Source organism: Myotis nattereri, assembly GCF_964212035.1.
Source record: "Myotis nattereri genome assembly, chromosome: 18".
In the NCBI taxonomy this organism is placed as follows: domain Eukaryota; kingdom Metazoa; phylum Chordata; class Mammalia; order Chiroptera; family Vespertilionidae; genus Myotis; species Myotis nattereri.
In genome coordinates this window covers 11,628,134-11,654,312 of record NC_138093.1, presented here as the reverse complement: position 1 = coordinate 11,654,312, position 26,179 = coordinate 11,628,134, and the positions used below count along the sequence as shown (strand labels likewise).

Below are 26,179 nucleotides of genomic sequence, written 5' to 3'. Positions count from 1 at the left end.
TTTACATTCAATATTATTTTGTACTAGTTTCAGGTGTATAGTATAGTGGTTAGACAATCATATACTTTATAAAGCGTTCTCCCCCCTATTTCCAGTACCCACCTGACACTGTACATAGTTATACAATACTGTTGACTACATTCCCTTTGCAGCACATCCCATGACTGTTTTGTGACTACCAATTTACATTTCTCAACCCCTTCACCTTTTCCACCCTGACCTCAGCCCCCACCCCTCTGGTAATTATCAGTCTGTTCTCTGTATCTATGAATCTGTTTCTGTTTGGTTTGTTTGTTTGTTTATTTATTTATTTACATTGTTCTTTATTTTCCACAAATAAGTGAAATCATATGGTATTTGTCTTTCTCTGACTGACTTACATCACTTAACATAATGCCCTCTAGGTCTGTTCATGCTGTTGCAAATGGTAAGATTTCATTCTTTTTTTATGGCTGAGTAGCATTTCATTATATAAATGTAACACTCATCTATTGATGGGCACTTGCGCTGTTTCCAGATCTTGGTTGTTGTGAATAATGCTGCAATGAACACAAGGGTGAATACATTCTTTCAAATTAGTGTTTTGGTTTTCTTCAGATATATACCCAGAAGTGCAATTGCTGGGCCGTAAAGCAGTTCCACTTTTAATTTTTGGAGGACCTTCCACACTGTTTTCCACAGTGGCTGCACCAATCTGCATTCCCACCAACAGTTCATAAGGGTTCCCTTTTCTCTACACCTTCTCCAGCACTTATTTGTTGATTTATGATGACAGCCATTCTGACAGGTGTGAGGTGATATCTCATTGTCAAACCTATCACTTTTTATAGGAAAGCACTTCCCCAACCACTGAATCCCAGCCATGGCACCTGAGTCTTCCTTTGTTGAACTGTTCTTGTTCACTTCCTTTTGGAGGGCCTTATGGCTACCTAATATTGTTAAGAGCTGAATTAATGCTTGAACTGAGTGAAAAGCACCCTATTCATTCGTTTCAGCAGTGTGGCTTATTTTCTCGGTACCTCAGTTTCTAAAACAGCACATCAGATAGGTAATTTCTACTTCCTCAGCCCAAGATCAGCTGCGCATGGTTTCTTGCTGGGCTATGCAAGAGGCACATAGGAAGCATTGCACAGATTTGACATCATCCGTGCAAGTACACTGCAGTGTGTGCAGTCAATATTTCTTCCTTTCCTCCCTGCCTCCCCTTTTCTTTCACCTGTGCTACCTTAAGCGAAAAAAAACAAAAACAACTAAGAAATCCTGATAGACCACTGCTCCTCTAATACCCACAAATTTTATGATCTGGCAGGTCAGTTATAAATCAGATGCTTCTATCACCTGGGCTTTCATTTCCAGAAGTAGAAAGGCACTGCTATCAGTAGGTCTGTCTGCTTGAAAGCAAGGGAGGATTCAATAGGCTCATCCTATGTCTGAGCTAAAGAGGTAAGGTAGGGTAAGATAGCTTCTTGTGGGGCCCGTGACCACAGTCTGGCAGGATTAAGAGCAGTGTCTAGCTCGGCCCATCTTCACAGCACACCTGTCAGTCTGGTCTTCAGGTGTCTACTCTCATTCTGTGCATTCTTCAGTTAAGCTTCAGCCTGGTATTTATGCAAAGCCTGGCATCAAAAAATGTTTTTGTTTGTTTGTATTTTAAAGAAATATAGTAAAAGTTCTGCCCAGTGACCCCTTAGTCTAACTAGTTAATTTATTTTTAAATCAAACAGCAAATCATATGCTAAAAGCCAGAAAATTATTTCAGCAACCAAGGTCTTAACTTGAGATGTTACAGATGTCTTACACGAGCAAGTTAGCACTTCTTGATGGGCATTTATTTGATGTAAAGCTTTCATTACCTTGGTTGAGCAGAAATACAGCCTGCCTGTTTGCAGCCAAAGGTACTAATGCTTTCCTTCCTCCACAGAGGAAGAAGGCTCTTTGTCTGACTCCTGCCTTGGATATGAGGCCATTAGCAACTTAAAGACATAGCTGAGAGTGTGACACCATGTATCTATACCATGTATCTAGTCTACTTCTACTAGAAGTAACTGTGTTTTAAAAAAAATTAAATTAAATTAATTTTTAGAGAGAGGCGGGAGAGAGAGAGAAAGAGAGAGAGATCAATTTGTTGTCCCACTTATTTCTGCATTCATTGGTTGATTCTTGTATGTGCCCTGATCAAAGATTGAACCCATAACTTTGACATAACCAATTTTGCCCAGAACAAGCTCTGTCTTCAGCTACAGCTTTTCTACATTCAGCTTCATTTTCCAAGTCTAGGACAAAGCAAATATATATTCTTACTATTAGCAAGTTAGACCTAAGTGTTGTGTTTCTACACAGTGACAGCTAATGCCTTTTGTTGGCAGTCTTTATAACTCAAATTGATCTACCATTGCTTCTTATTCAAGTCCTGTCCATCCTTGGAGGTTCAAATCTGGGCCTCCCTCCTCAGTGTTATCACGTACTTCATTCACCAAGTGCACACCCATCTCAAGAAAAAAGAATCAGGGACTCTCCTAACGAGAAATGTTCATGCTCCAACCCATGGCCATGGACACCTAACCTTTGACTCAGAAACTGTTCTAGGCTGTGATCCCGCTCTCCTCAGGTTTTTTGGTGTTTTGTTTTGTTTTTTTTCTTGGCAGCTATTCAAGTCCCTGACCACAGACACTCATCTACCGCCCTCACCTTGCTTTGCCCAGCTCCCTTTAGAGCACTCACTTCATGTGGTCCCTCCCAAGAATGTGCTTTCAGTTCAGCTGAAATACATGACACTGCAGGACTGAGCCCCCCGTCTTGGTGTATTGAGACAGTGCCCTAACCAACTGAGCTTACTCGGCCAGGGCTCTTCATCTACCTCTTATTCTCTGTCACTAATTCATACACGGAAAGCTATAGATCCAGTCTATAACCATTACTGGGCATTCAATGCTCTCATTGTCTTGAAGATAAAGGACAAAACCTTACTTATAGTCTATGATCAATAAATATCTGTGGAAGGAAGGAATGGGTAAATGGAACCACAGTGTCCATGTGCACAGCACTCACTCTATTTATTGCGGGTACTCACCATCATCTGGCTGTCCGACCAGTCGGAAGGAAAGTCATCCGCCTTGACTGTGTATTTAAATCGAGCAACATCAAAGAGATTTGTTTCAGGCTTCTCATTATTCAGGATCGGTTCCAAGTACTTCCAGAAAATGTCAAGTTCTTTTATGGTATTCTCTTTCTTCAATTTTTCAGCTTCTATAGCTAATAATAGCAACATGTTTATACTACAAAATGAGAGTGTTGAATTTCTTCCCACTATAAGTGGACATGGCACGTCATATGCAATGCAAGATGTCTTATACAGTTCCAGAAAATGCAAAAAAATAAATGCAATTTTGAGAAGACTTTGGAACTGGACTATATGATTATGAAATCAGAGGATTTTACTTCTGAAATTGGTGTTAAATATGAGCTTGTCCCATCCCATTCATCTTACAGTTGAGGGCCTGAAGATTATGATATGGTTACATATTTTGGAGGTAATATGTTCAATATTTTTATCACTTCACATTGCATTTGTATAGGAGCAGTTTTACTGCTCAACGACTTTCTGACCAAGTTAGTGTTTATTTGCTGCATAACTTGTTACAAATGCAAATAATTTGGTTCTTCTTTCCCAAATGGCTAAAAACAAACTTGCTCACCAATTTATACCTCACTTAACTCTTGGTCATATTAACATAAATACTGGCTTCTCTGGGCATTTGTGCTCTGACTATAAAATAATGATAGTTTTCCATATAGTTACACTTGAAAACTTAAAATACTTATGTTTATTATATTTATAGCTAAAATAGGCTCTACTACCAATATCTCATTAGTCTACTTAAATATTATTTTTCTATTATTTATTTTTATAAATTAAATAATTTGTATAGAGAGACTATGAAGTTTATGCAGCATTCCTCCCCTCCCCCCTACACACACACACACACACACACACATACACACACACCCCTACACACACACATACACACACACCACCACCACCACCACCACCACTGGCTCCAATAATGAATTATTTAATGTTACAAATATCTTTGAAATAGAAGTATCTAGGTTTGAATCTCTACTCTTACTTAATAACTGCCTCTAGGCAGAGTCCTTATTAGGAAAATGGAAATGAAGCACATTTCTGAAAACTATATGAATCATTGCATGTATCAAATAAATGCTAGCTATTATCATCATCAGTGGCAGCAATTTCTTACTTGGAACAGGAATTTTAAAAATGTAGTGTTATAGAAAAGGGGATATAGCTGCATAAGTTACAAAACACCATGCAAATGGTATTATTAACAAATAACAATAAAAGTAACAGTAGATGGCAGAATGAGCTTGGACTTCTGGGTCACATGGGCTTATATACCAAATCCCAGTTCTATCGTCTAATGGATGCAGCAGCATTTTGTTCCTTCCCACAGAGGTGGTCAGGCACAAAGCCCTTAGTCAGCGGTTCTCAACCTGTGGGTTGCGATCCCTTTGGCAGTCGAATGACCTTTTCACAGGGGTTGCCTAAGACCATCCTGCATATTAGATATTTACATTATGATTCATAACAGTAGCAACGAAAATAATTTTATGGTTGGGTCACAATATGAGGAACTGTATTTAAAGGGCCAGAAGGTTGAGAACCACTCACTGCCTTAGATGAAGAGTTCCAGGCTCCAATGACTGAATGGTAGTGTGGTGGAGGCTTCATCCCATAACTCACTACTTTAAGGCCTGGAAGATAAGGTGCCCCTTCTGTGTAATCACAATAAGCCAGGAGCAAAGCACAGCAAGCATCCAAGACCATGATCTCCCTTGGGCCACTTGGTGACTGTGGCTTCTGGAAGAATGGATTCTCTACAGCAGATCTACCCACCCTATGGTCTAGGTAAAAGTTATAGATCAAAAGTGCCAGAGAAATGTAGTTGGATAACCAAGTCTTTTGACCTGCCATCTATGTTCTCTGTGGCTGTGTAACGATATAAACACAGAAGATGATTTTAATTTGCAAAATTTACAACACCTGGCTAGCGCAAGCAGAATAAACATTGAATCCAAGTCTTGAAAGGATTTCAGAACGTATGTATGGTATGACTATGTTTTGGACAGAAACGTGCATTTGTACTTTAAGGACAGCGGGGAATATTGAAGGACCCAGTACATTGTGGAGCAGGCTGCATACCTTCTGGCTGAAGAACCACTTCCTGCTGCTGGCTAACTGCTGCCAGGTGTGCCTGCAGAGGTTCGTAATTCTCCGAAGATATTTTTATCACGCTGCTTATGGGAACGCCGAGTTCAGTCATGATCGCTAATAGCTGAGGATTGTTGAAGCCCACAACTATAATGTAATGCTGGGCACCATCATCTGGCTCGTCATCTGTCCACAATACCAGAAAGAAAAGGAGGTGTCACTTTAAAAGAACAGGTTGCACTCAGCCAGTTCCATGGCTGTGTACATTATGTATGCGTTTACAATCCCCTGGCTTGCCAAAATCAGTCCAGCTGGCTGGAATGCAGTCCTAACTGGTTCTCATTACTGCCCTTCCAGTAAGAAGGCTGAAGCCATTTTACAAAATATTAAATCACTTTTGCAAATGAGACATAGGCGTAATAGGACGACAAACATACACAGGGCCTGTGGTCATGGAAAATGTGTGCTTAGGATTTTGTTTAAAAAAAACAACAAAGTTTAGGCTGTGATTTTTTTTTGTTTCTAATCTCTTTTGAGCAACATCTGGATTTACTCCTGAATTACGAGTAGCTGCAGCTTTGTGGTATTTTATAAGGAGAGGTGTTTACAGGAGAGGGAAATATTGAATATGGACATGCCCCCTACCAAAGTATTCCGGGTATTTATGTCAATAGGTGTGAATGCTGAGTGTGGGTTAGGCAGCAGCTATTGAGAGTGGATGGTAACTGAAAACGTTATATCCCACAATATCCCACTAAGATCAATTTTAAAATAGTGCAATAGGCGCACACACTTTTAATTCTCAGGTAATGATTTTTATTCTATCACTAAACAAATCAGCATTAATATTGCCCATGGAATCCATAATGCCAGTGCTTCTAAGCCTAGTTAAAGCATTTTGAGCAGAGATAGACATCGGGTGAGGGATGGGAAGGCCTGCCATCTCATCTACATGCTATGCAAATAATAACAGGTAGCTCCATTTGGACTCATGGGAAGGTGGCAATGAATTGCTCATAGCTATCTAATTGAAATCATTTCTATACCAACAATCTAAAAAGGAAGAAACTTCAAGTTTCTCTAAGACACACTGATAGTTGGAGAAGTTGAAGCCAGGAAGCTCTGAGTCCCACATTAACTGGTCTAATTTTTTTACCACTGTATTTCACTCATGACAATAACCACTTTTTACTTTGCTTTATAATTATGTCTGCCTTTTAAAAAACGTTCCCAAGAAGATAGTAAGCACCCCTGTGCCCAACAGCTCACTCATTATTTCATCCTTTATGTGTATTATGTAAATGTGCCCATAGCAAGACAGGTGCTAAATAAATATTTGCTGAAAATGTAAATGAATTGCAAATAGAACTATTTTTCTACGAGGGGGGGGGTGGGTAGTATGTGATTTATGGTTTTATAAACAGTGAAAAGGCTGGGGAATTGCTCTCAGTAGGTGATAAGGCAAGAAGTGAAAGGCAACCAACAGGAGGAGCAGCTTACTGACCGATGTAAACTTTGATCCCATCTTCCTCTCCCCTCCGTTTTAACTGGGTGTTCTTTTTCACTGTTGTGCTCGCCTCAGGCTGGTCCTTCCCCTTTCCTTTGGCAGCTTTGGCATCTGCGGCCTTCTTTTCCTTGGGAGTTTTCGCTTTCCCTTCCTCCTTTTCTAACTTAAATCTGTCTTCTGTGGCCTGAAAAGAGAGAACATTTTTTCTTCCAAATCATACAGTGAGCAAGCAATGGTTTTTCTACTGTCAGGTGGACTCAGTTTATTTCAGTTAATCACTGTCTACTCATCTATTCAATCTTCAGGCCAGGATGGTGGAGATCTGGCTGAGCCTAAGTGGTGACGAGGCACATCTATGCATGAAGAGCGGAGGGGCGGGTGCTAGGAGACTGTATCAATATTTACCTCCCTCCTTCACAAAAGTCTTTTTAAAATATCTATAAATGTTGATTCACTTCTTTAAATAACTTTTTTAAATTATAAAAAATATCATTCCTGAAAATTTGGGAAAGATATACAGAATTTACAAAAATCACCATAAATCCATCATCCAGAGAAAATGAGTGGAAGATGATATTTAATGCATTCTTTAAATTATGTTTATGCACCATTTTTATATAATTGTTACTGTTTTCTCTATACAATTCAGTGTTCTGTGTTTTCCATTAACTATAATGCATCTTCAGTTGGCAGGATTTCACTCTGTAAAGAATTTCCCAGGTAGAGCAGTTATATCTGCACTGCATGGTAGCATCTGGACTGTTCTGTTGTGAGAAGGCCCGGTGCAGACACTGTATGGTAGAAACAGAAGCAAAGGGAGGCACCTTGTCTTCCCAGGAGCCAGGTCCAGGCAGAGAAGCCGATGGGAGATTTCAGAGCATGTTCTTTGCCCTAGCCAGTCCCTTTTTCTCCCCCAGGGCTCACTCCAGTGGCGGTCTTCCTACTTGTGTTCCTTACTCCTCTCGCCCCCATACTTGAGAACTGAACCAGGACAGTCCCCTTGACCCTCGGGTTCTGGACAACGATCGACTGTTAACCTCTAGAATTCTACTTTGGTCCAAAGGTAAAGCATCCTTTTATTACCAAGCTCCGAGCACACAAAGGTCACCTCCCATCTCCTCTCCTTTTCCTCAGCTCTCTCTCATTCTGAATAAGCCCCTCCAGGACATATGAGCTTATGCTTTGCAATTTGGGGGCAGGTTAGAACAAAGTGAGCCTGAATAGCAGAGTATTCAGAAAGTTGGCCCCTCCTAAATCATATGCTACTATTTGTTTACCCTTCTTCTTTGACCCTCTTCACTGCTGGCTAACATAGCATGCATACTACTATTTATTCTACGGTGATCTGCTCACAACTTGAAGAACTCAGAGGCAAACTCTTGCCAATTCAAGACAAAAATATCGGAGGGTGTATCCAAAAGGACCCTCTTTCCACCATGTTTAGGGAACACATGTTTCTCAGCATATGAAGGGAGACTCAAGTTCATTACAAAGTACATTTTATTTAAAATGCGACGTGTACAAAAAGCATCTGGGTGCCTCCTACTGTGAGAAGACCTTGGATAGGCACAGGGATTTCTTAACCAGTTAAGCTACATAGCAGATGGTGAGTTCTTGTCTTAGCAACAACCAAAAATAGTATGAACATTTGATGTACTCAGTTGAGTATCAAGTGACACCTATTTAAAAATTCTTAATCTTGTTAGTCTCACTTTTTAAAGGGAAAAATACAAATTCTCCCTGTCTGAAACATGGCAGCGTAGTTATTTGATACTTCAAATATTTTAGGTTGTATTTTATTCTAAATTACTCCTTGATGTATTTGTTCTGTTATTCCTCACAATGAATGGAAGGTAAAAGTCAGTGGAACTATTGGTAAATCACTCAACTTCATCTTATTATTTTTGTTAATAGTGCTTCTTAATATTTGTATATAATTGTGTGTGTGTGTGTCTTATATGTTCTATCATAAGATTCCCACCAAATATTATTAAGGACGTAGGTAAAGACCAAACTCATGGAGGTTATGTGACTAAGCCATTCCATCATTATGTGGCTTATGAGAAACTGGCTCTGTGTCCTGAATGCTACTCTGATTCTCTGTCAAGATATCACTCTACTTCATAAACAATCTATTCTGCTAGTCACAGGTGAGAGGACAAGAGATGGGCTGAAAGAAATATATGGTGTCAAATAAGTTTGAAAGACAGACTAAACAGACTTATTTTCCTGAAACTGCCCATTTGTAATAAGCTAATGTGCTATGAAATCTCCCAAACTTAACAAAGTAATTTCCAAGTTCATTTGACCAGAGAACTATTTTTTTAAAAAATGGAGAACAGAGTCTAAATGGATCTAGAACCTGTCTTGGAATCCCAAGGTTATGGGGACATTTAGGGGCTCAATTAATCAATTTCTATAAACCTATTCTAAGGAAATTATTTTAAAAAATCAAGAATTCTATACTATAAAGTTGTTCATCAAAACATTGTTTTTTTAAAAAAATATGGAAATAATTAAAATGCTCAATAATAGAGGAATGATTAAGAAAATTATGGCAGTCCATAGAATATTATACAAGCAGTAAATTAATACATATGAATGCTGTGTGGTAAGGAGTAAAATATATATTAATTTTTAAAAAGCTGAATAATTTCTTTTTACTATGATTGCAGCTATATAAAGAAACTAATCCACAGAAAGGACAAAAGACTATACCAAGTTGTTGATTGGTTATGGCATTATGAACATTTCTTTTTTCCATTTCTCTATTTTACATTTATTCTTTGCCCTCTGCTCTCCTCCTCACTTTCCTGACAAACAGAAAATATAATGGATGGATGGGACTGAGTTGGGAGCCTGCAGTAGTGGTGGTGAGGTGGTGGGTCTGATGTCTAATGTCTGTCTCCTGTAGGACTCTATGAAATTCAGAGGCTTTAGCAACAAGATCGGCCAATGTTATTATCCCTCAGCAATTTTCAACCTTTTTCATCTCATGGCACACATAAAATAATTACCAAAATTCTGTGGCACACCAAAAAATACCTTTTTTCCCAATCTGACCAAAAAATTATTTTGATTCATTCACACCAGACAGCTATTATCATGTTGGCTGTTGTCATTATTTTATGTGACAATCTAAGTGACAATCTAAGGGAAAAGAGGCCAGTGCCCCTGACTAAGCAGTTAGGTATTGCATGTTTTAAACATTCTTGTGGCACACCAGTTGAACATCACTGTTTTACCTCAATATCCAGAAGGGTAGAGAGAAGGGGCAAGAATGTTTAGAATAATTCAGGAAGTCTAGTTCTAAGAGATTCCCACAGAGACCAGGTCATTTCTGGGTGGGGACAGGACTGGAAATAAAGTCAGGATTCTCTTGGAATTGGTGGTCAGTTAGCTCAGTGGTCTTTATCTTTGCTGAGCTTAGTTACTTTCCATGACCTGTCTCTGCACTTAACCTTGGGATGCTGTATGCATGCAATTAGTGCAACCAGCTGGCTGTTGGCAGATCACTGAATAGAGCCTTTGCTGTCACAGGGAAATATCTCTGGCAGCCACTCTACTGGTTTTGAGCCAAGACAGCCACTCTGCATTAATATCAAGACACACTGGGGAAGGGTATGTAGAGTGGTAAGAGCATGGTCTTTAGAGTTTGACAGTTTTGGATTTGAATTCCAGCTCCACCTCTGAGCAGCTATTCAGCCTTGGGAAAGTTACCTAACTTTTCACACCCTCAGTTTCCCCATCTGCCAACTGGGAATACTACTCTGTACTTCATAAAGTCGTTTAAGAAATTAAATTACATAGCTTGTGTGAAGAGCTTAGTATAGTGCCGAACAGTCAATAATGGTAGCTAACTATTATTAGCTGCTGTAATTGTAGCTATTTGTATTTAAAATGCTGCTCAGTTTTAAATATGTGTTTCTGCACATTTTTCATGAAGTCTATAAAATGTTTTTTATTAATTAAAGGATCCCAATTTGCAAAGCACTTTTATTTTACAGAATTGCCAGCCAGTGAGTCATTTGTCATGAATTGTTGGATTTTGCAGCTTTTTAGACCCCAGTTTTGATGGTAGTATCCCCATTTCAATAACCAGCCTTAAAGAATTCCACCGAGCCAGTGAGGCAAGTTACGCCTTCCCTAAATCCGCAGGGTCCCTCTAAATCAAGTTCCTGCTCTTCCTCTGTTTGATTTCTTGAAATAGTTTCTGAATATTTTAACCACAACTAAATCATAACTAACCAGCCTATAATTTCCTGGTATGTCCCTATGGTCTTTCTTTTAAAGCAAACACACACACACACACACACACAATGGCATTACATTGGCTGGTTTCCAGTGCTTCAGGGTTTCAGCTGGAGCAAGCTGGAAATGTGTGTGAAAGTGGCCCATTTCTCTGTCACTGTTATGAGCAGGCTCGGGCTGTCTGAGGCTTTATCGTCACATCTATCAAACCCACATGCTTTTAGTCCTGAGCTGTCTTAAGAAAAGTTTACCAACACTCTGTCTCCATACTTCTTTCATGTGTATATATTTTCTCTTCATCCTAGTACATCGGGAAATAAGGCAACTTGTACTAAGTATATAAGCCAGAAAGAACTGTTCTGCTTTTACATAAAAAGATGCTAAAAATATCCAAGAAAATATGGACTAGTTATTTGAATACACAAATTAAAAGCACAACTAGGATATATTTGCTTTTTTTCCAAAACTCTATTCAAATATTCTGAACTTGACTCAACTCCAAGGCACAGAAAACTAGATTTAGTTTGACTAATTAAATTGTTAATTTTTTGTATTATAGCCATTTTTCATGTATTTTTGATGATTAAATATTTTCTATTGGTTAAATTCTTAATATAGTTTGAATCACAATGAAGTATTTTAGCTTTAAATAAATGTTTATAATTAATATATAACAGAAAAGTTAGAATTAAAAAGAAGTAAAATTGTTAATGATGCTATTATATTCAGATAATGGCTAAATGAAAACAGGTTTCAGAATGGAAACCAAGTAATTTATTTTAAAATTATAAAGAACATTATGAAAATATATATATTCCCACTACAAATGTTTTCTAAATATTTGTTTCAATAAATGTGTGTTAATTAACAACAGATTGATAAGAACTAAAAATGCAGAATAAATGCTGAGATAATGATGTGATGGGAAAATTTATTTCTAAGCAAAACATACTTATTCACATTTTAAGATACAATAAAATATAGTTTGAGATTAATTGTAAAAGAGTCATATTCAGAAATTCTGAAATGCTAAAATATATTTAAAGAAATACAGTATATATATTTCCTTCATGGTATTCATAGAGAAGTAATCAATAAGTTTATTTCTAAATAGATAAAGTTTTCAAATATGTTCAACTTATTTGCAGTTAGAGGCAAGGATTGCCTCCCAGAAATTCATGTGCTAAAGGCTTCAAAAACTGTTCTACTTCTAAGAACTATCTTCTCTTCTATTATTTTTTTATACTACTCATTAGCCAGCAAACTTCCTTCATGGTCAAAGCCAATGAGATGTTAAGCAGAGCCCAGACTAAAGTGTTATAAATTATTAAAATTAGTGGAATCTAAAAAATTAGTTTTTACTGTACCTGGCAATTGAAACTATATTATTTACCATTTACTTTTAAGAAAAGATTTAATAAAACAGGATCAAATATATAGTGATACATTATATTTGTTTCTTTGGGGGAAAAGAACAGGATCTGAATTATATTAAATTTTGTCCACAGCTTTCCCCTAATATTTTCTATAATTATTGTTCTGCAGATATTTTAAACCTTCATTTAAAAATTTTTCAGAAAATGTACAGATGTAAGAAATATAATTAGCATTTGAAAGAAAACATCTACATAGATTTCACATTGAAGTTAAAAACCTGAAGAGACACACACTCCTCTGTAGGAATTTCAGAATCTTACCCTGGGTTTAGGAAAGAGAAGAAAATTGGGTAAAGCCCCCTTTTCTGTTTTTCAATTTCTAATCCACAGCATGGTGTCAGTTTTACATACTTTATATTTATTTTGCTTTCTGCCAAACTCCCTGGCTGACAAACATTAACCTCAATTGTCCCGACTGACCTCTTGGGCAGTATTGCTGAAATGAATGTAGATTATATCATCCCTCAAAAAAAACCCTTAATCTTGCCTTTACCAAGAGTAAAGGAAAGTATTCCATTCCAATCAGGTTTCATCACTTACTCATATGGTTGCAACACGAGGATTTGGGGCTGGTATCTTGGGAACCCGATCTAATGAAGACATCAAATCAGATTGTGTAATTGTTGGCTCTTAATTGCTCAGAGTTCTCTTAAGCATCTATTACTTATATATAATATGTAAATAAATCTAAAATTCAAGCCCCAAGTTCCTTATGACTCTTGAATTTTCAACAAATAAAGATTATCTCCATATCTTCAGAATTTCATAACTATATTATTATAGTTCACGTTTCAAAGAAATGCTGAGCAAAATAACAGTTCAGAAATACTTTTATATCATTGCTCCTGGCTAGCTTTAAAAACATTTCTTGAGCTTTCAGGATATTCCATTTATTGTTACTTCAAACCTGTTAACTTAAGTCTAAAATCTATTCCTATTAAAAATAATTACTAGCTTAAAATAGGTGGCAAACAAGTAAGTTACTGACACTCTTTAGCCTGTTAGATCTATTTGTAGGTGCTATGAAAAAGCACAAAGCAAACAGAAGGTGCAGGAATGTTCCAGGACTCACAGTCTATTTTTTCTAATTCAGATTCCCATGTGACACTGGAATTTAAAAAGGCAAGAAAAGATGTTTCTATAGTTTCAAATTTTCCAATTTTTCTTCTGCCAAGTCCCAACGTCTCTGAGTATTTAAGGTATAAGTCTCCTGTACGTGATGGAAAATGCTTCAATAGGTGGAAAACTAGACCAGCGCCTGTGCTCATATGAGTAGAAATTTCCTGAGGACAATATGTGCCATGTTAATAAGATGCTATATGAGAAATCTCTTTGAAAAACATAAAGCCCAACATTACAAATATACGGTGGCATTATTATTTTGTTCTACAATTATCCTGTCAAGAGACCAATTCAAGTAGGAGACCTGGATTTGAGGGTCTTGCCAAGGTGAAGAAGGTATTATTGGCACACGGTCACTTTGTCTTCTTACATGAATTGATTTTACCTCTTCCTTTTAGGGGCATAAAAGGACAATGAATATGTAAATCCATTTCAAACACACACACAGGCACATGTTATATATGTACATACAGGAGCATATGATCTTCCCAAAATATTTCAGCATGATTTAAAAAATAAGAAAAACATCTCTTATTTTGAGTAATGATAATAGCAAATGGATTTGAACCTGGCATCACTTTACTAAAAGTATTCTAAAATATTTTTCAGATGAAAAGATGAATCTTTGGAAAACACACAAATTGACTTCCAAAGGCTAATTAAATGAAAAGTCTACATGTGAAGAAATAATCAGACGTATAATATGGAAAGAGAAGTGATGGATTGCTGCTGAAATATTCAGATTATTATGAAGGTACAGATGTAGCCGATTATTTAATAGATACTCCTGTTGAGTACCATGTGGTAAATTTTAGATAGGACCCCGATTTCGCTGGTTTTTCAGTTTTTTAAATTTACTTCTGACTCTCTGTCTCTTTTTGGTCCCCCTCTTTGTCACTAGATATAAATAGAGTGCCATACAAATGACTTCAGGCACAGGCCCTGGATACTGTCATATTTCTACATAAGGGAACTTATTTTTAATGGGTTTGCCTTTGAGGAAATATAATTTCTCTGATAGAGCCTTGTGTAGCCTTTTCTCTAAGAAGCTGAGATAAACAGCTAAATGTGCTAGGTGACAATGGTCGGCTTGTGAAGAGAGGACATGTGGCCCTAGCTGGTTTTGCTCAGTGGACAGAGCATCAGCCCATAGACTGAAGGGTCCAGGGTTTGGTTCTAGTCAAGGACACGTATCTCAGTTGCAAGGTCGATCCTTGTCCTAGTCAGGGCACAGGCGGGAGGCAACCAACGATGAAATTTCTCTCTCGCTGCCTCTCCCCCTCCCTTCAACTCTCTCTAAAAATCAATGGGAAAACATCTTCGGGTGAATATTAATGGAAAGGAGAGAGAGAGAGAGAGAGAGAGAGAGAGAGAGAGAGAGAGAGAGAGAGAGAGAGAGAGAGAGAGAACACCCTGGGGAAACCTGTCCCATTTCACTCGCTGTTGCTGTCTTTAGAAAACCCACCAGGGTACAGTACCTTCTTTTCATTTTCCCGTCGCTGTTGGTCCTTAAGTTTAATCTGGAGAAGTTGAAATTTCAAGAGTTTCCCTATCAGTGGTAAGGTTAGTTTCTCTCCATTGCCCATAATGAGTTTTGCTGCTACTAACACCTGTGAAGAAACACAATTATTAGAAAAGGTGGCATTTCATAGCCTATGGCATAAGCTGTCAGTGATGAAAAGATGAAATGGTATTTTGGTGTTGTAATATTTGCCTTACTGCAAAGGTGCCTCATTGCTGGCCAAAAAAATTAGGGGAAAAAATGCATCAATGCCATAGAGAGGGGCATTTATCCTCCAACTAAATTGGTTTGTCTGAAAATTAATTTCTTTTCCCAACAGGGCAGGGGGAGCTTCCCCCAATAGAGCTAGACTCAAACACTCCAAAATGGGCAGAGGAAAGGTAGGCAGGGCTCGTAACAGGGTACCAGGTAGGTCAGGTTCACGCTACAGAAAGTCTGTTGTCTGGCATAGCAAACAGTCCGAACCGTCAAACTCTGACTTATTAGTACGTTATAAATTAAACAGGGTTTTATAATAATGGGGATGGCTACGTGAGCAGTCATTTATTTTTGAGTGACCAAATTGGAATGAAAGATAAAAGATGACTGACAGAGGCGCCATGCGAATGTTGCGTCCCTCCCCCCTTGCAATTTAATGTTGATCCTGTTGGTATGCAGCCTAATTGGGGTGAAATAAGGTTATTGAGTTTTCTTTGGGTGACGACAGCACTAGGAACATACAGCTGTATTGTCCAGATGTGTGGCACTGACAGCCTGTTTTATGACTCCACATTTTACAGCTTGTTTCCCCTAAATGTCACACAACTCCCCAACATCTGGGCCCTTTTCCTTGGAGCCCTATAACCACTTTATTTACTGCAAAAAAATAAAATCACATAAAATAAACCATAAAAAAGTTGTTACGTGTTTCTCTTTACTTGTGTTGTCTCCCTAATAAAGCTCACCTTCAGCGGAAGCACTGTCACAAAAGTTAGTCTAGTCAAAGTATTTGTTTGACTTTTGTTTTTAAGCAAAAATCAGACTTATTTATAACCCCAGGATGAATTAGGTGTTACTAAAATGTTCTGACATGTTGCTTTTCTCCCCCCTTGGAGCAATTACTCCTCCGGGCACATATGGTGTCAATTTCAGACCCTCCGTCCCAGACAATGACGGCGCACACTGCAACTCATCGGGCTGCGTCCTGTCTGAGGTTCCTACCAGCTCTTGGTCAGGGCTTTCCTAGCCAATCTGGTGCCTTACGACTTTCCGCTTTGCCAAGGGAAACAGCTGAAAGAAAGGGAGATGGCTATTTTGCTTCTAACTGCAAAGGCTCTGTGGATTATCTTAGGCCAAAATGTAACTGGACCTCTTGGAGAGCATACCAGGGTTTCCTGCATTGCATTGCGGAGGGGGGAAGCCGGGGAAGGGACTCCTTGGAATTGCAGTTCCTAAAAACCTAAGGAACAAACCAAGTGTCAGAAAGCCTTGCGAGTGTCTGGCAAACAACCTCCGTGAAATAGCTCTTTGCTTTTTACAGCAGTTCTCCTGCTAACACGAATTAGAGAAAGGGACCTGATGGCTGAGATTCCTGGGAGCAGGAAGACAAAGGCACCCCTGCAGAACCTCACCATCTAATTAGGACCATGTTCAAGAGGAAGAGAGTCCTCAGGGAATGAACGGTCAGGCGTTGACTGTAAAATTAGAGCTGTCCAGTTAGGTCCAAGCCCAGGGGTAGATGTATATGGTTTAAAATGGCATTTTCAATACCAGCTAAACAGTGTGCTGACAGTCAGGCTGCTTTGTGACATGTGGTTCAAAATATACAAATTAGGGGTTTTGAAGCTCACAGCGGTTGAGTAGGGGACAAATACAAATATAACAACATCATTGAAGGGAAGTCAGCACTGGAATGGGTTACCCAGGAGCGCTGTGGAGTCCCTTTTCCTGATGACCTGTGAAAACAGGATATTTACCTATGTCTGGGGTGGTGTAGGTGAAGCCTGCCTGGCGTCATGGTGATGGATGGGATGTCTCTGGAGCTGCCTTCTCTCTCCAGGTCTCTATGAGTCCATGAATGTTACCTCACTGTGTTTAAATGTACTCAAAGCACAAAACATCCCCAGAGAAAGGTATTTTTCTGGCTATACAAATTTTCTCTGGTTCATCTAAAACTGTCTGTCGAGAGCTGGGTTTGAAACAAAAACCTGGTATGGCATCAAAATAACAGTGATATCCTACTGTGAAATGGGGAGATTCGTGATGAAGACTGTCACCAGAATAGCGGGACACCATGTTCTCGTGACACAGGGACATGGAATAAGGGCAATGGCAGTGCAAGGCAGCACTGAGGAGGGATGGGTGGTCCCTCTGGCAGGGACAGCCCCAGGGCAGCCCCTTGGGGGCAGACTCCATGCCCTGACACTCCTGGAGGAAGGCAGGCACCTCCTGGGCACCTTCAGCAATGGCAGACTCTGAGCATGTTGTCCTCCCCAGGGATACTCAGAGGAGCTGTGATTCCCACACACGTCTTTTCTCTCTGGGCTTCCCCCAAAGGGATGACATGTGGATCCTTGGGTTAAAGAATGAAAGTGAAAGTCTGCTGATTTCAAAACTTGAGACTGAAAATGTTTCTGATACTTAGGTCATCCCAGGAGAGGCAGAAAAGCAAATTAATTTCCACTGAACATTCTTTCTTCTCACACTCCATAAGTCACAATTCCACCCAATCAGGAGCCAGTAGTTTAGTCTTAGATGAAAAACAAACCCTTAGAGGACCTTTGATTTGCAGCAAACATCTTTGAGGAAAGAAAACAAAAGATCTGCAGAAGAGACAGAATTGAAGAGGAAATACACTTTTCACATAACATTTCAGAAAGGCTTCCCCTCCTTTGTCTTACTTGTATTAATTGAAATAATCAAACCTTCAACCTCCAGCCTTGTAAGGGTCACTTGTCCAGGATCTCATCAATGTAAATGTGTGTACCAGTGTTCCTTTGTGTATCCGCATGTGTGTATCTATGTGTTTGAGTGTGTGTATGTGTGTGCGTGTGCTTGTGTGTGTGTGTGTGTGTGTGTGTGTGCGCGTGCGCACACTAGGAAGCAAACTGACAAGGGCTGTAGGTGTTGGGAAGATGAAGGCTACAAGAGAAAATGGGAGCAGTGAGCCAGTCAGGGGTGGGGAATAATTGTGGACAAAAATCCAGGCTTTTAGAATTAGGCAGAAAAACAGTCCTAAGTGGGTTTAAAAAAAACCTGGGTGTTCATTAAACCAAAAAACCAAATAAATTAGCCTGGCATGAGTCAGAAACTAAAAGAGAGAGAGAGAGAGAGAGAGAGAGAGAGAGAGAGAGAGAGAGAGAGAGAGAGAGACTTATGGGCAAATGAGACTCATTAAAATGGAGAACTGTTGCCAGGCGAAGCCTGTATGTGTCTCCTGGACCTACTCAGGCCAGGTCGAGGGGCCTGCCAGGGCTGGGTGGAGGGCAGGCCGGGCTTCCGGAGGTGTTCTAGGCCAGGAAAGAGGGCTGTAGGAGAAAATTTAGCTCAGAGAGTGCAGTGGAGGCTGCGCTGAATGAAGATCCTAGTTTGAGGTAGATGTCCTTTTCCTGTTAAAAAGTTTATGATTTTGGGCACACTAAGAAATAAAAATATTTCCCTCTTTATCACTTACTTGGCTCAAAGACTTAGGCCATATATATTATCTAATGATCTAATCCAACAAAAATAGAGCAAATGAGCCAAATTCTTTCCTTGCCTGAGTGTCAGGCCCACCCACAGACACTAGTGCCCTCCCTTCCCCTCTTCCATCCCCCCTTCTGGTGGTTCCTCCCCGCATTAGCAGTAAGCACAGCATCTGCCTGGACAAACACTTAGAATTGCCCCACGTATTAGAAACCTAATGGGTATATGCGTGCAAGTGTGTATATGTATAAACATATATGTGCACATGCTTATATATGTATGTATATATATAGGATGCATGTTTAATCCAGGTGAGTTCTGAGGAAGAGTGAAGACTTCAGATCTGCACTTCTCTTGTCTGGAACAGGTCTTGGGAAAGAGGTGATGGAGGAGGAAAGATGTAGTTGTGTGGGGCAGAGAAGGGAGGGGTGATGGAGAGCGATGGGATGAAGAAAGACTTTCTCTACAGAAGCTCCAAATAGCCACCAGTTCTCCTAAAAATAATCTGGTTTCAGGGTCCTCCATGGAGGGTGTCCATAGTGTTTGCACAGTAGTTGTATTAATGCACAAAATATGAGTTCATATTTAACCCATTATTCTTAGGTCCATGACGTAGGGTTGGTTTAGACACAGAAAGACCTCAGTAAACAGGAGCAGAATCCATAACTTTAACTCAGTCTAGTCTAGCACAGGGCTGAGCAAAAAGTGTTTTGACACACACACGTGTGACATGTACACATACCCACATCTGGGCACAAGTGTCTGTGTACATGTATGCACAGATTGTGTGTTTATGTGTGCAGCTGCCTTTGGGATAATTATTAAAAGATACTCAGTATCTAAAAACACCATCAAAACTTAGCTTGAGGATATTGAAGAATTAATAGTAAGAGAAGAATACTACTAACATTTTTGATCGGCACCTTAAAAGTAATTCTGCTATTTACCATTTCTCCCTAATTATCCTGCAGAACAGAAGGTATTATGTTTATCATTAAACACCTGTCATATTAAATCTGTATAATTTATTTATCAAAGTAGAGTGGGTAATATATGTGCCATCTTTCAAGTTCGTTATTTAGGTAGCATCATTATTTATTTGTGCATTCTGCTATTATATGTTATATCTGCCCATAATATTAAAAACCAGAGGAACTATGCCCTGATGTGTGTTATAACATTTTCAATGTTTAGAGCAAAGAACCTGAATTAGATGAGCCTGATTCTGCACATTTGAGGAAAAAGCCGGATTTGCCAACGACTGAGAAGGACCACAGACATGGAGGTGCCTCACATTGGAGGATGCATGCTGGGAACTAGAGCATGTGTGGTACAGGGACAATAAAGAGGCTCTGGAGCCATGGCTCCTTGTGCGCAGCATCACGCGGAAGCGAGGCTGATTTATATTCCAGTCCTCGAAAATGCCACTGGGAGCCAGGTCAAGTTGCTACTCCCTTTCAACCTCATCTTTGTCATCTACAGCAGGGTTTCCTAACAGCATCACCACTGACATTTTGAGCAGGACATTCTCTGTTTGTAGGAGGTCATCCTGTGCATCTCAGCATGTTTAGCGCACCCCTGGCTTCTACAGCTCTGAATACCAACGCTATCTTCAGACATTGACAAATGTTCCCTGAGACAGAATCATCCCTGGTTGAGAACCACTGATCTACAGAAAGAAAACACAAATACTGCTTATCTCATAAGACTGCCTTGAGAATGGAATGAAATAACACATAAAAAGACCTGTGTGGTACATAACATATGCACAGTAAACCTCACTGAAATGAGCTCTTACTGTTACTAGCCTCACACCCAGGACAGAAGTGGAGGAGAGAGAAAAGGAGTGGAGTGAAGTAGACCCGGACAGGCAAGACAGTGTGACCCGAATTTATTATCAGCTGGGGTGACCATGGATTCTCCTTTCACTTAACCCTCTCTGTACTCTAACAAGGACAATCAGGATTCCTTTGGGGAAAGCAGAGAGAAAAAGAGAAAGTGTAGGAACGTATTTTGTTATGGTGCACCGTGAAAAAGGAGAGTAGAGAAGGAGGCAGTTTGCTCTTCTTAATTTCTTCAAACTGAGACAGAGAATTGTGTGAAGAGTGGTCTGCAGTTCACAGCCTCCTCTCCTGTACCTTCCACTCTCGTCCCTCCTTTATTCCTTCTGCATTTACTGAGTGCCAACTATACTGCAGTCTTCGCATTACTTGATCCTTTACATGTCTAGTCTATGCAACTCACATTCTCTAAGCAATGAATAATTTCTAACAAGGCATAATTTGGAAAACAGCTGGGAGGGTAGGGTAGCAGTGGGGGAAGGCAATGGAGACTGAAAAGGAAGGGGGGTGGAGAATGGGAATTACGGAAACATGTTTCCTCACTTCGAGCAAAGGAAAAGAAAATAATCAAGCAATGTTAAGCTGTCTGTACATAAATGTAAAGGTGGCTGAAGATACAGGCTCCATATAGATCATACTGTCTGCCTAACACCAATGGAACGTTATGCAAGTGCTCAGACTGCAGCTTGGTGAGAAGTTTGTAATGATGATGAATTTCCCGAGCAGGTGACTCCTAGATCATTTTCAGCTGTCCATAATTAAACTGGTATCCATCTCTCGACAATGTCAAGGCTGTAAAATAATTCCAGTCATTGGACCTCTTACATCTGTGCTGAAATGAAATAATATTTGGCAGTAACAAGGAGTCACCGAAACTAAATAAACAGCCCCTTTCAAGACGACATAAAAGTTGGTAACGTAATAGCATTTGACAGGGATTAAGACCTCTCTGGGGCTGTAAGGAAGTTCCAGAAGCAACAATAACAAATACAGGGCAGGTAGAACAGATCTGTGCTTTAACAGACATGTGTAATTTGAAATGTGATGGATTTCCCAAGGGAGATGAGCATTTTGAGCATCTAACATGCTATGTCAAAAAGCACAGGCCTCTACTTGAGAAACATTTGTTGGGATTACTCTTCCAAAGAAGGAAAAAGCTAAACTTCTCTTGTTAATTAAGTAGCATGTTAGTTTTTTGTATACCAGAGAAATGCATAAAGGCACATAGAGCTGAATGTGATAACCTATGGAAGAATCCTATATAATAATAGGCTAATATTGAAATCGACCAAACGGTGGAATGACTGGTCACTATGACACGCACTGATCACCAGGGGGCAGATGCTCAATGCTGGAGCTGCCCCCTGGTGGTCAGTGTGCTCCCACAGGGGGAGTGTTGCTCAACCAGAAGCCAGGCTACCGGATGGAGCCGCAACCTGCAAGAGGGCACAGGCCAGGCTGAGGGGCCCTCCCCTCGCCCCCGCCCAGTGCACAAATTTCGTGCACCAGGCCTGTAGTTAGCTAGAAAGGTCAGAGGTATTTTAGCTTTAGATGTGTATTGATGAGCAACACTCAACTCTTATCTTGGCAGTCTTTTTTCTTACAATCTTTTTTCTTAGATCAGATCTTTTCCTTAGTCCCTAGATGTTCCCACCTGTCTGAAGTCCCTCTTAGTCCTTTTAGCTTGTAGTGAATGCTACAACTGAACAACCCAACAACTTTTCAAATCTTTCCAAAGGGATTTAACTCTCTCATATTGGAATTATTTGTTTACACAGGTTGTCTCCTTCAGGAGCTGGGAAGTTCAGGTTCTTATCTGATTCTTTTTTAAGTCCCTTCACAGAATCCCCAACATATGTACATATACAGTATATTCACTCATTTAACAAACATTAGAATGGTGTATTTAGGGTTACTGATTGTTTGGTTTGAAAGTGTTCTCAAATGTTTAGAGCCAGAGCTAGCAAGCTCTGGGAGTAGACTGCAGGTAGGAATAGGTTCTCAGGACACGCAATGGTTACAGAGCACACACTATGTGCTAGATGAGTATTGTTCCAACAATTGCACTAAAATAATCTCAGGATTGCACTTTAGACATTCTAGCTCCTTTAACTCTCACCTTCCTTTTGAGGTGGGTGCTCTTTATTACTCCATTTTATAAATAAAAAATGGAGGCCTGGCGATCACACAGCAAGTAAGTAGAAGAGATGGGATTTGAACTTAGGCTATCTGCTTCCAGGTTCTGCTCCTCGTCACCATATTCCGTTGCCTCACATTATGCCTTTTCACCCCCTAGCTGATGCTACTATCTACCCACCCAGCATCTCCGCTCCTCCCCAGTCTTCATTCCCAATCCTCTTCTTCACTAGAGGGATGGAGAGTTTTTTAGCTAAAATTTTTATGTTTAAATATTCTTGGCACGCTTACTCATTTTATCCTTACTTGGTGCCTCAACTCTAAATAGCTGAACTTCTCTTTTCCTGAGACCTGGTGAGGATCTGAGACTCAGAACCCTCAATCCCAATAGCTCTGACAGGTGGCGGAATATGCTACCCCCAAATCTGAGGGACAGTTGACACTGGAGAGATAACCAAGAGTGAGGCCACCACCAGCTAGCTTGAAGGACATATGACAGGAATTTGGATTTCACTTTGAAAGTAACACGATACAGAGAGTTTAGAATAGGTAAGAGACATCAGCTGCACAGAGGTCTCATTGAGAGTCTTGGCGTGTTATTTATCTTCAGTGACTGTTCATATGCAGCAAAAACTCAGGCTTTATTCGATGTCTTGGTAACCCATGGCAAACCTCAAACCCCTGAATGAGTATTTCAGAGCTTACACTCTGTTCCTTTTCCCTCCAGCTTGTTTGCCATTTGCTCATAGCTCTAGAAGCTTGTGTGGTCAGGGGAGGTTTTCTAATTTGCCCAGCAGCTGTAGACAAAGATGTGGGCATGCAGGCAGCACCACTGACAGAGTCCCTTGATGGCAGGTTCATGTCTGTCCCTCCAGCACCCAGAACAGTGCCCAGCACAAGTGCTCAAAAATGAAAGAAACAATGAATGAATGGGTGAACTCTGGGAGATGTGAGAAGGGGTGAGAATAGGCAGAGCCACAGTCCAGCCTGGGTGGGTGGTGAGGGGGATGCAGAGCACAGGTGGCGAGTTCATCATGGAGGAGGATGGTCTCTTTTCTGGTCCTGTGAGCAGCATGTGGACAGAGGTGTGGCTGTGTTTCTCCAAGTGCAGGCTCAGAAGTACCTGAATACTTGCTCACAGGTGTGTTCCTGGACTGATTCCTTCACTGTGGCTGGGATCTGGAACTGTATTTTAATGAGCTCTCCAGGTGACTGATGTGTGCCACTTTGAGGGCCACTGACACAGGAGCCAAGAAGAGGTTAGAAATTGGAAGGGCTCACACCGAAGAGCCTTCTGCATCAACCCTTCCCAGATGTCCTTATCTGAGATTACTCTTCCTGGGTCCCACTGCCAGGGCCTCACTGACATTTCCGTCGAGGCCCCTCCTGCAGGCTAATAAGATGTGCCCTCATTAGCAGTCTTGCATGTGCACCCTTCATCTGCAGTCCACCTTGAGTTTGTGCAGGGCCGATGATGGCTTCTTCCTCTCTGTATTGCCTCACAGCATGTGAAATCTGTTTGAAATCACTTAAAGCAAATATCCCCCATTCTGAATTTAGACAATAAAGGGTCCCCTCCCATTATCAGGAGAAATCTGAAAACAAAATTACCTAATCATTTAACTTTAATAAATTCCATACTCACAAAACACAGACAATAAAAATATGATTAAATACCTAACCTTATAATTTTTTTATGTTTTTAATTGATTTTTTAGAGAGAGAGGAAGGGATAAGGAGAGAGAAACATCGAATAGCTGCCTCCCACATGCACCCTGACTGGGTGATTGAGCCACAACCTGGGCATGTGCTCTGACCAGATATCGAACTGGTGACCTTTTGGTGCACAGGATGACACCCAAACAACTGAGCCACACTGGCTGGGGCCCAACCTTACAATTTTTGCTTATCAAATTGACTAAGATAAAAAATACACAGTTGAAGAGGATGTGGTTAAATTGGAAGTATTAGAAGGGATGCAAATTGGCACAAATTGTCTCGAATGCATTTTGACATTGTGTCAAGAGCTTTATAAAGATTTATATACTTTGACTTAGTAATTCCACTTCTTGAAAATTTTCATAAGGAAACAATCAGGGTTATAACTATTAGTAAATAGTCTAAATTTAGCAAAGGGGGTTGGTTAAATGAATTATTAAATAGAGACATGCTTTCTATTATATAGACACTGAATATGGATTTAGAAATAGGCTAACATCATATGTCGAAATGACATGATAGAAAGCATATATTATATAATTCCTATTGTTTAGAAAGACGCATACTCTGAGTGGTGGAATTTTTTACAGATACTTTTTAAGTACCCACCACTTTATGGGCTATGCTCTTTCTATATTTTCCAATTTTTAAAAAATTAACATGTATTATTTTATAGTAAAACAGCTGATAAAATATAGGTGCAATAGAAATGCTATACAGCAATTAACTGTTTTTAACAGCACCACTCCCCACCCTCCCAGAGAATTCTTCCTGCACACAAATTCTAATAGCTCCACCCCTCACATTACTCCCAGCTGTGCATTCCTCAATGGCTCCCATACCCACAGGACCAAACTGCTCACTCCTTAGCAGAGCACACCAAGACCTCTATGACCTGACCTTGACACACCTGTCCAGCCTCACTGCTGGCTGCTCCTTCCACTTTCCTGCCTGCACTTGAGGATACTCCCTGCTGAGACTTCCTTGGTACACTGTGCCATCTTATGTCTGCCTTATTTTACATGGACTGAGTCCTTTGCCCAGAATTCCCCCTCCTTCATTACTTCCTAAATCCCCCATTCAATATTTAAGTCGTTTTCCTAAAACTTTTCCCTAAAAACTTCAGAAAGCTTTAAGCATTGCTCTATGTCCTCGCTGCACTTTTTAAACTTCTTTGTTATCCTAGGCTAACAGAATTGCTCATTTCCATATCTGTTTTCCAGGTTGAAGACTGAAATTAAATATAAAAAAGTCAACACACAAATCACGCAGACCTTCACAAACATTGAGCAGGTGTCCCTTGTAAAGGCACTGTGATGGCGGGTAACATCAGCCAGCCCTCCTCACGCCAAACCAGTGGGTTCAGAGGCTGGGAAAGCAAAGTTCTAGTTCACTAACTTAAGAAGTGACTGGTGCCACAGAAAGTGCTGAATATGCCCAAAAGACTGTATATATAGGACAGGATTCATTCATTCTTTTAGCCATTTCACAAACATTATTCTGTTCCCCCTGTGTGCTAAAGTCAGTGGCTTTGGTCTTCAATGCAGCCCAACACACGCACAGGACTAGCCACCAGGATGGGGAATATATTAGAGCTCCTGATTATATTTATCCTTATTTTGTCCTTTTTTGTTTTTATTTTTGAGGATGTTCTATAATATTGGTAATTTTTTTCTATTCCCGTACATTTTTATCTCTCTGTATACACACACAACATACATAGAATAAATGCTCAATTATTTTTTTAGC

General features: G+C 40.0%; 1 protein-coding gene across 1 annotated transcript in view; it reads right to left on the bottom strand.

Moving 5' to 3' along the window:
• The window catches only part of SPAG17 (sperm associated antigen 17), a gene marked incomplete at its 5' end in the record, with an annotated part of 132,618 nt that overhangs the window by 77,387 nt on the left and 29,052 nt on the right, over positions 1-26,179 (bottom strand). Inside the window, 4 exons of the mRNA XM_081113258.1 lie at positions 3,071-3,252; positions 5,225-5,419; positions 6,738-6,924; positions 15,028-15,159. Of these exons, the coding sequence (XP_080969384.1) occupies positions 3,071-3,252; positions 5,225-5,419; positions 6,738-6,924; positions 15,028-15,159 (696 nt within the window). The remainder of the gene's footprint in view (positions 1-3,070; positions 3,253-5,224; positions 5,420-6,737; positions 6,925-15,027; positions 15,160-26,179) is intronic.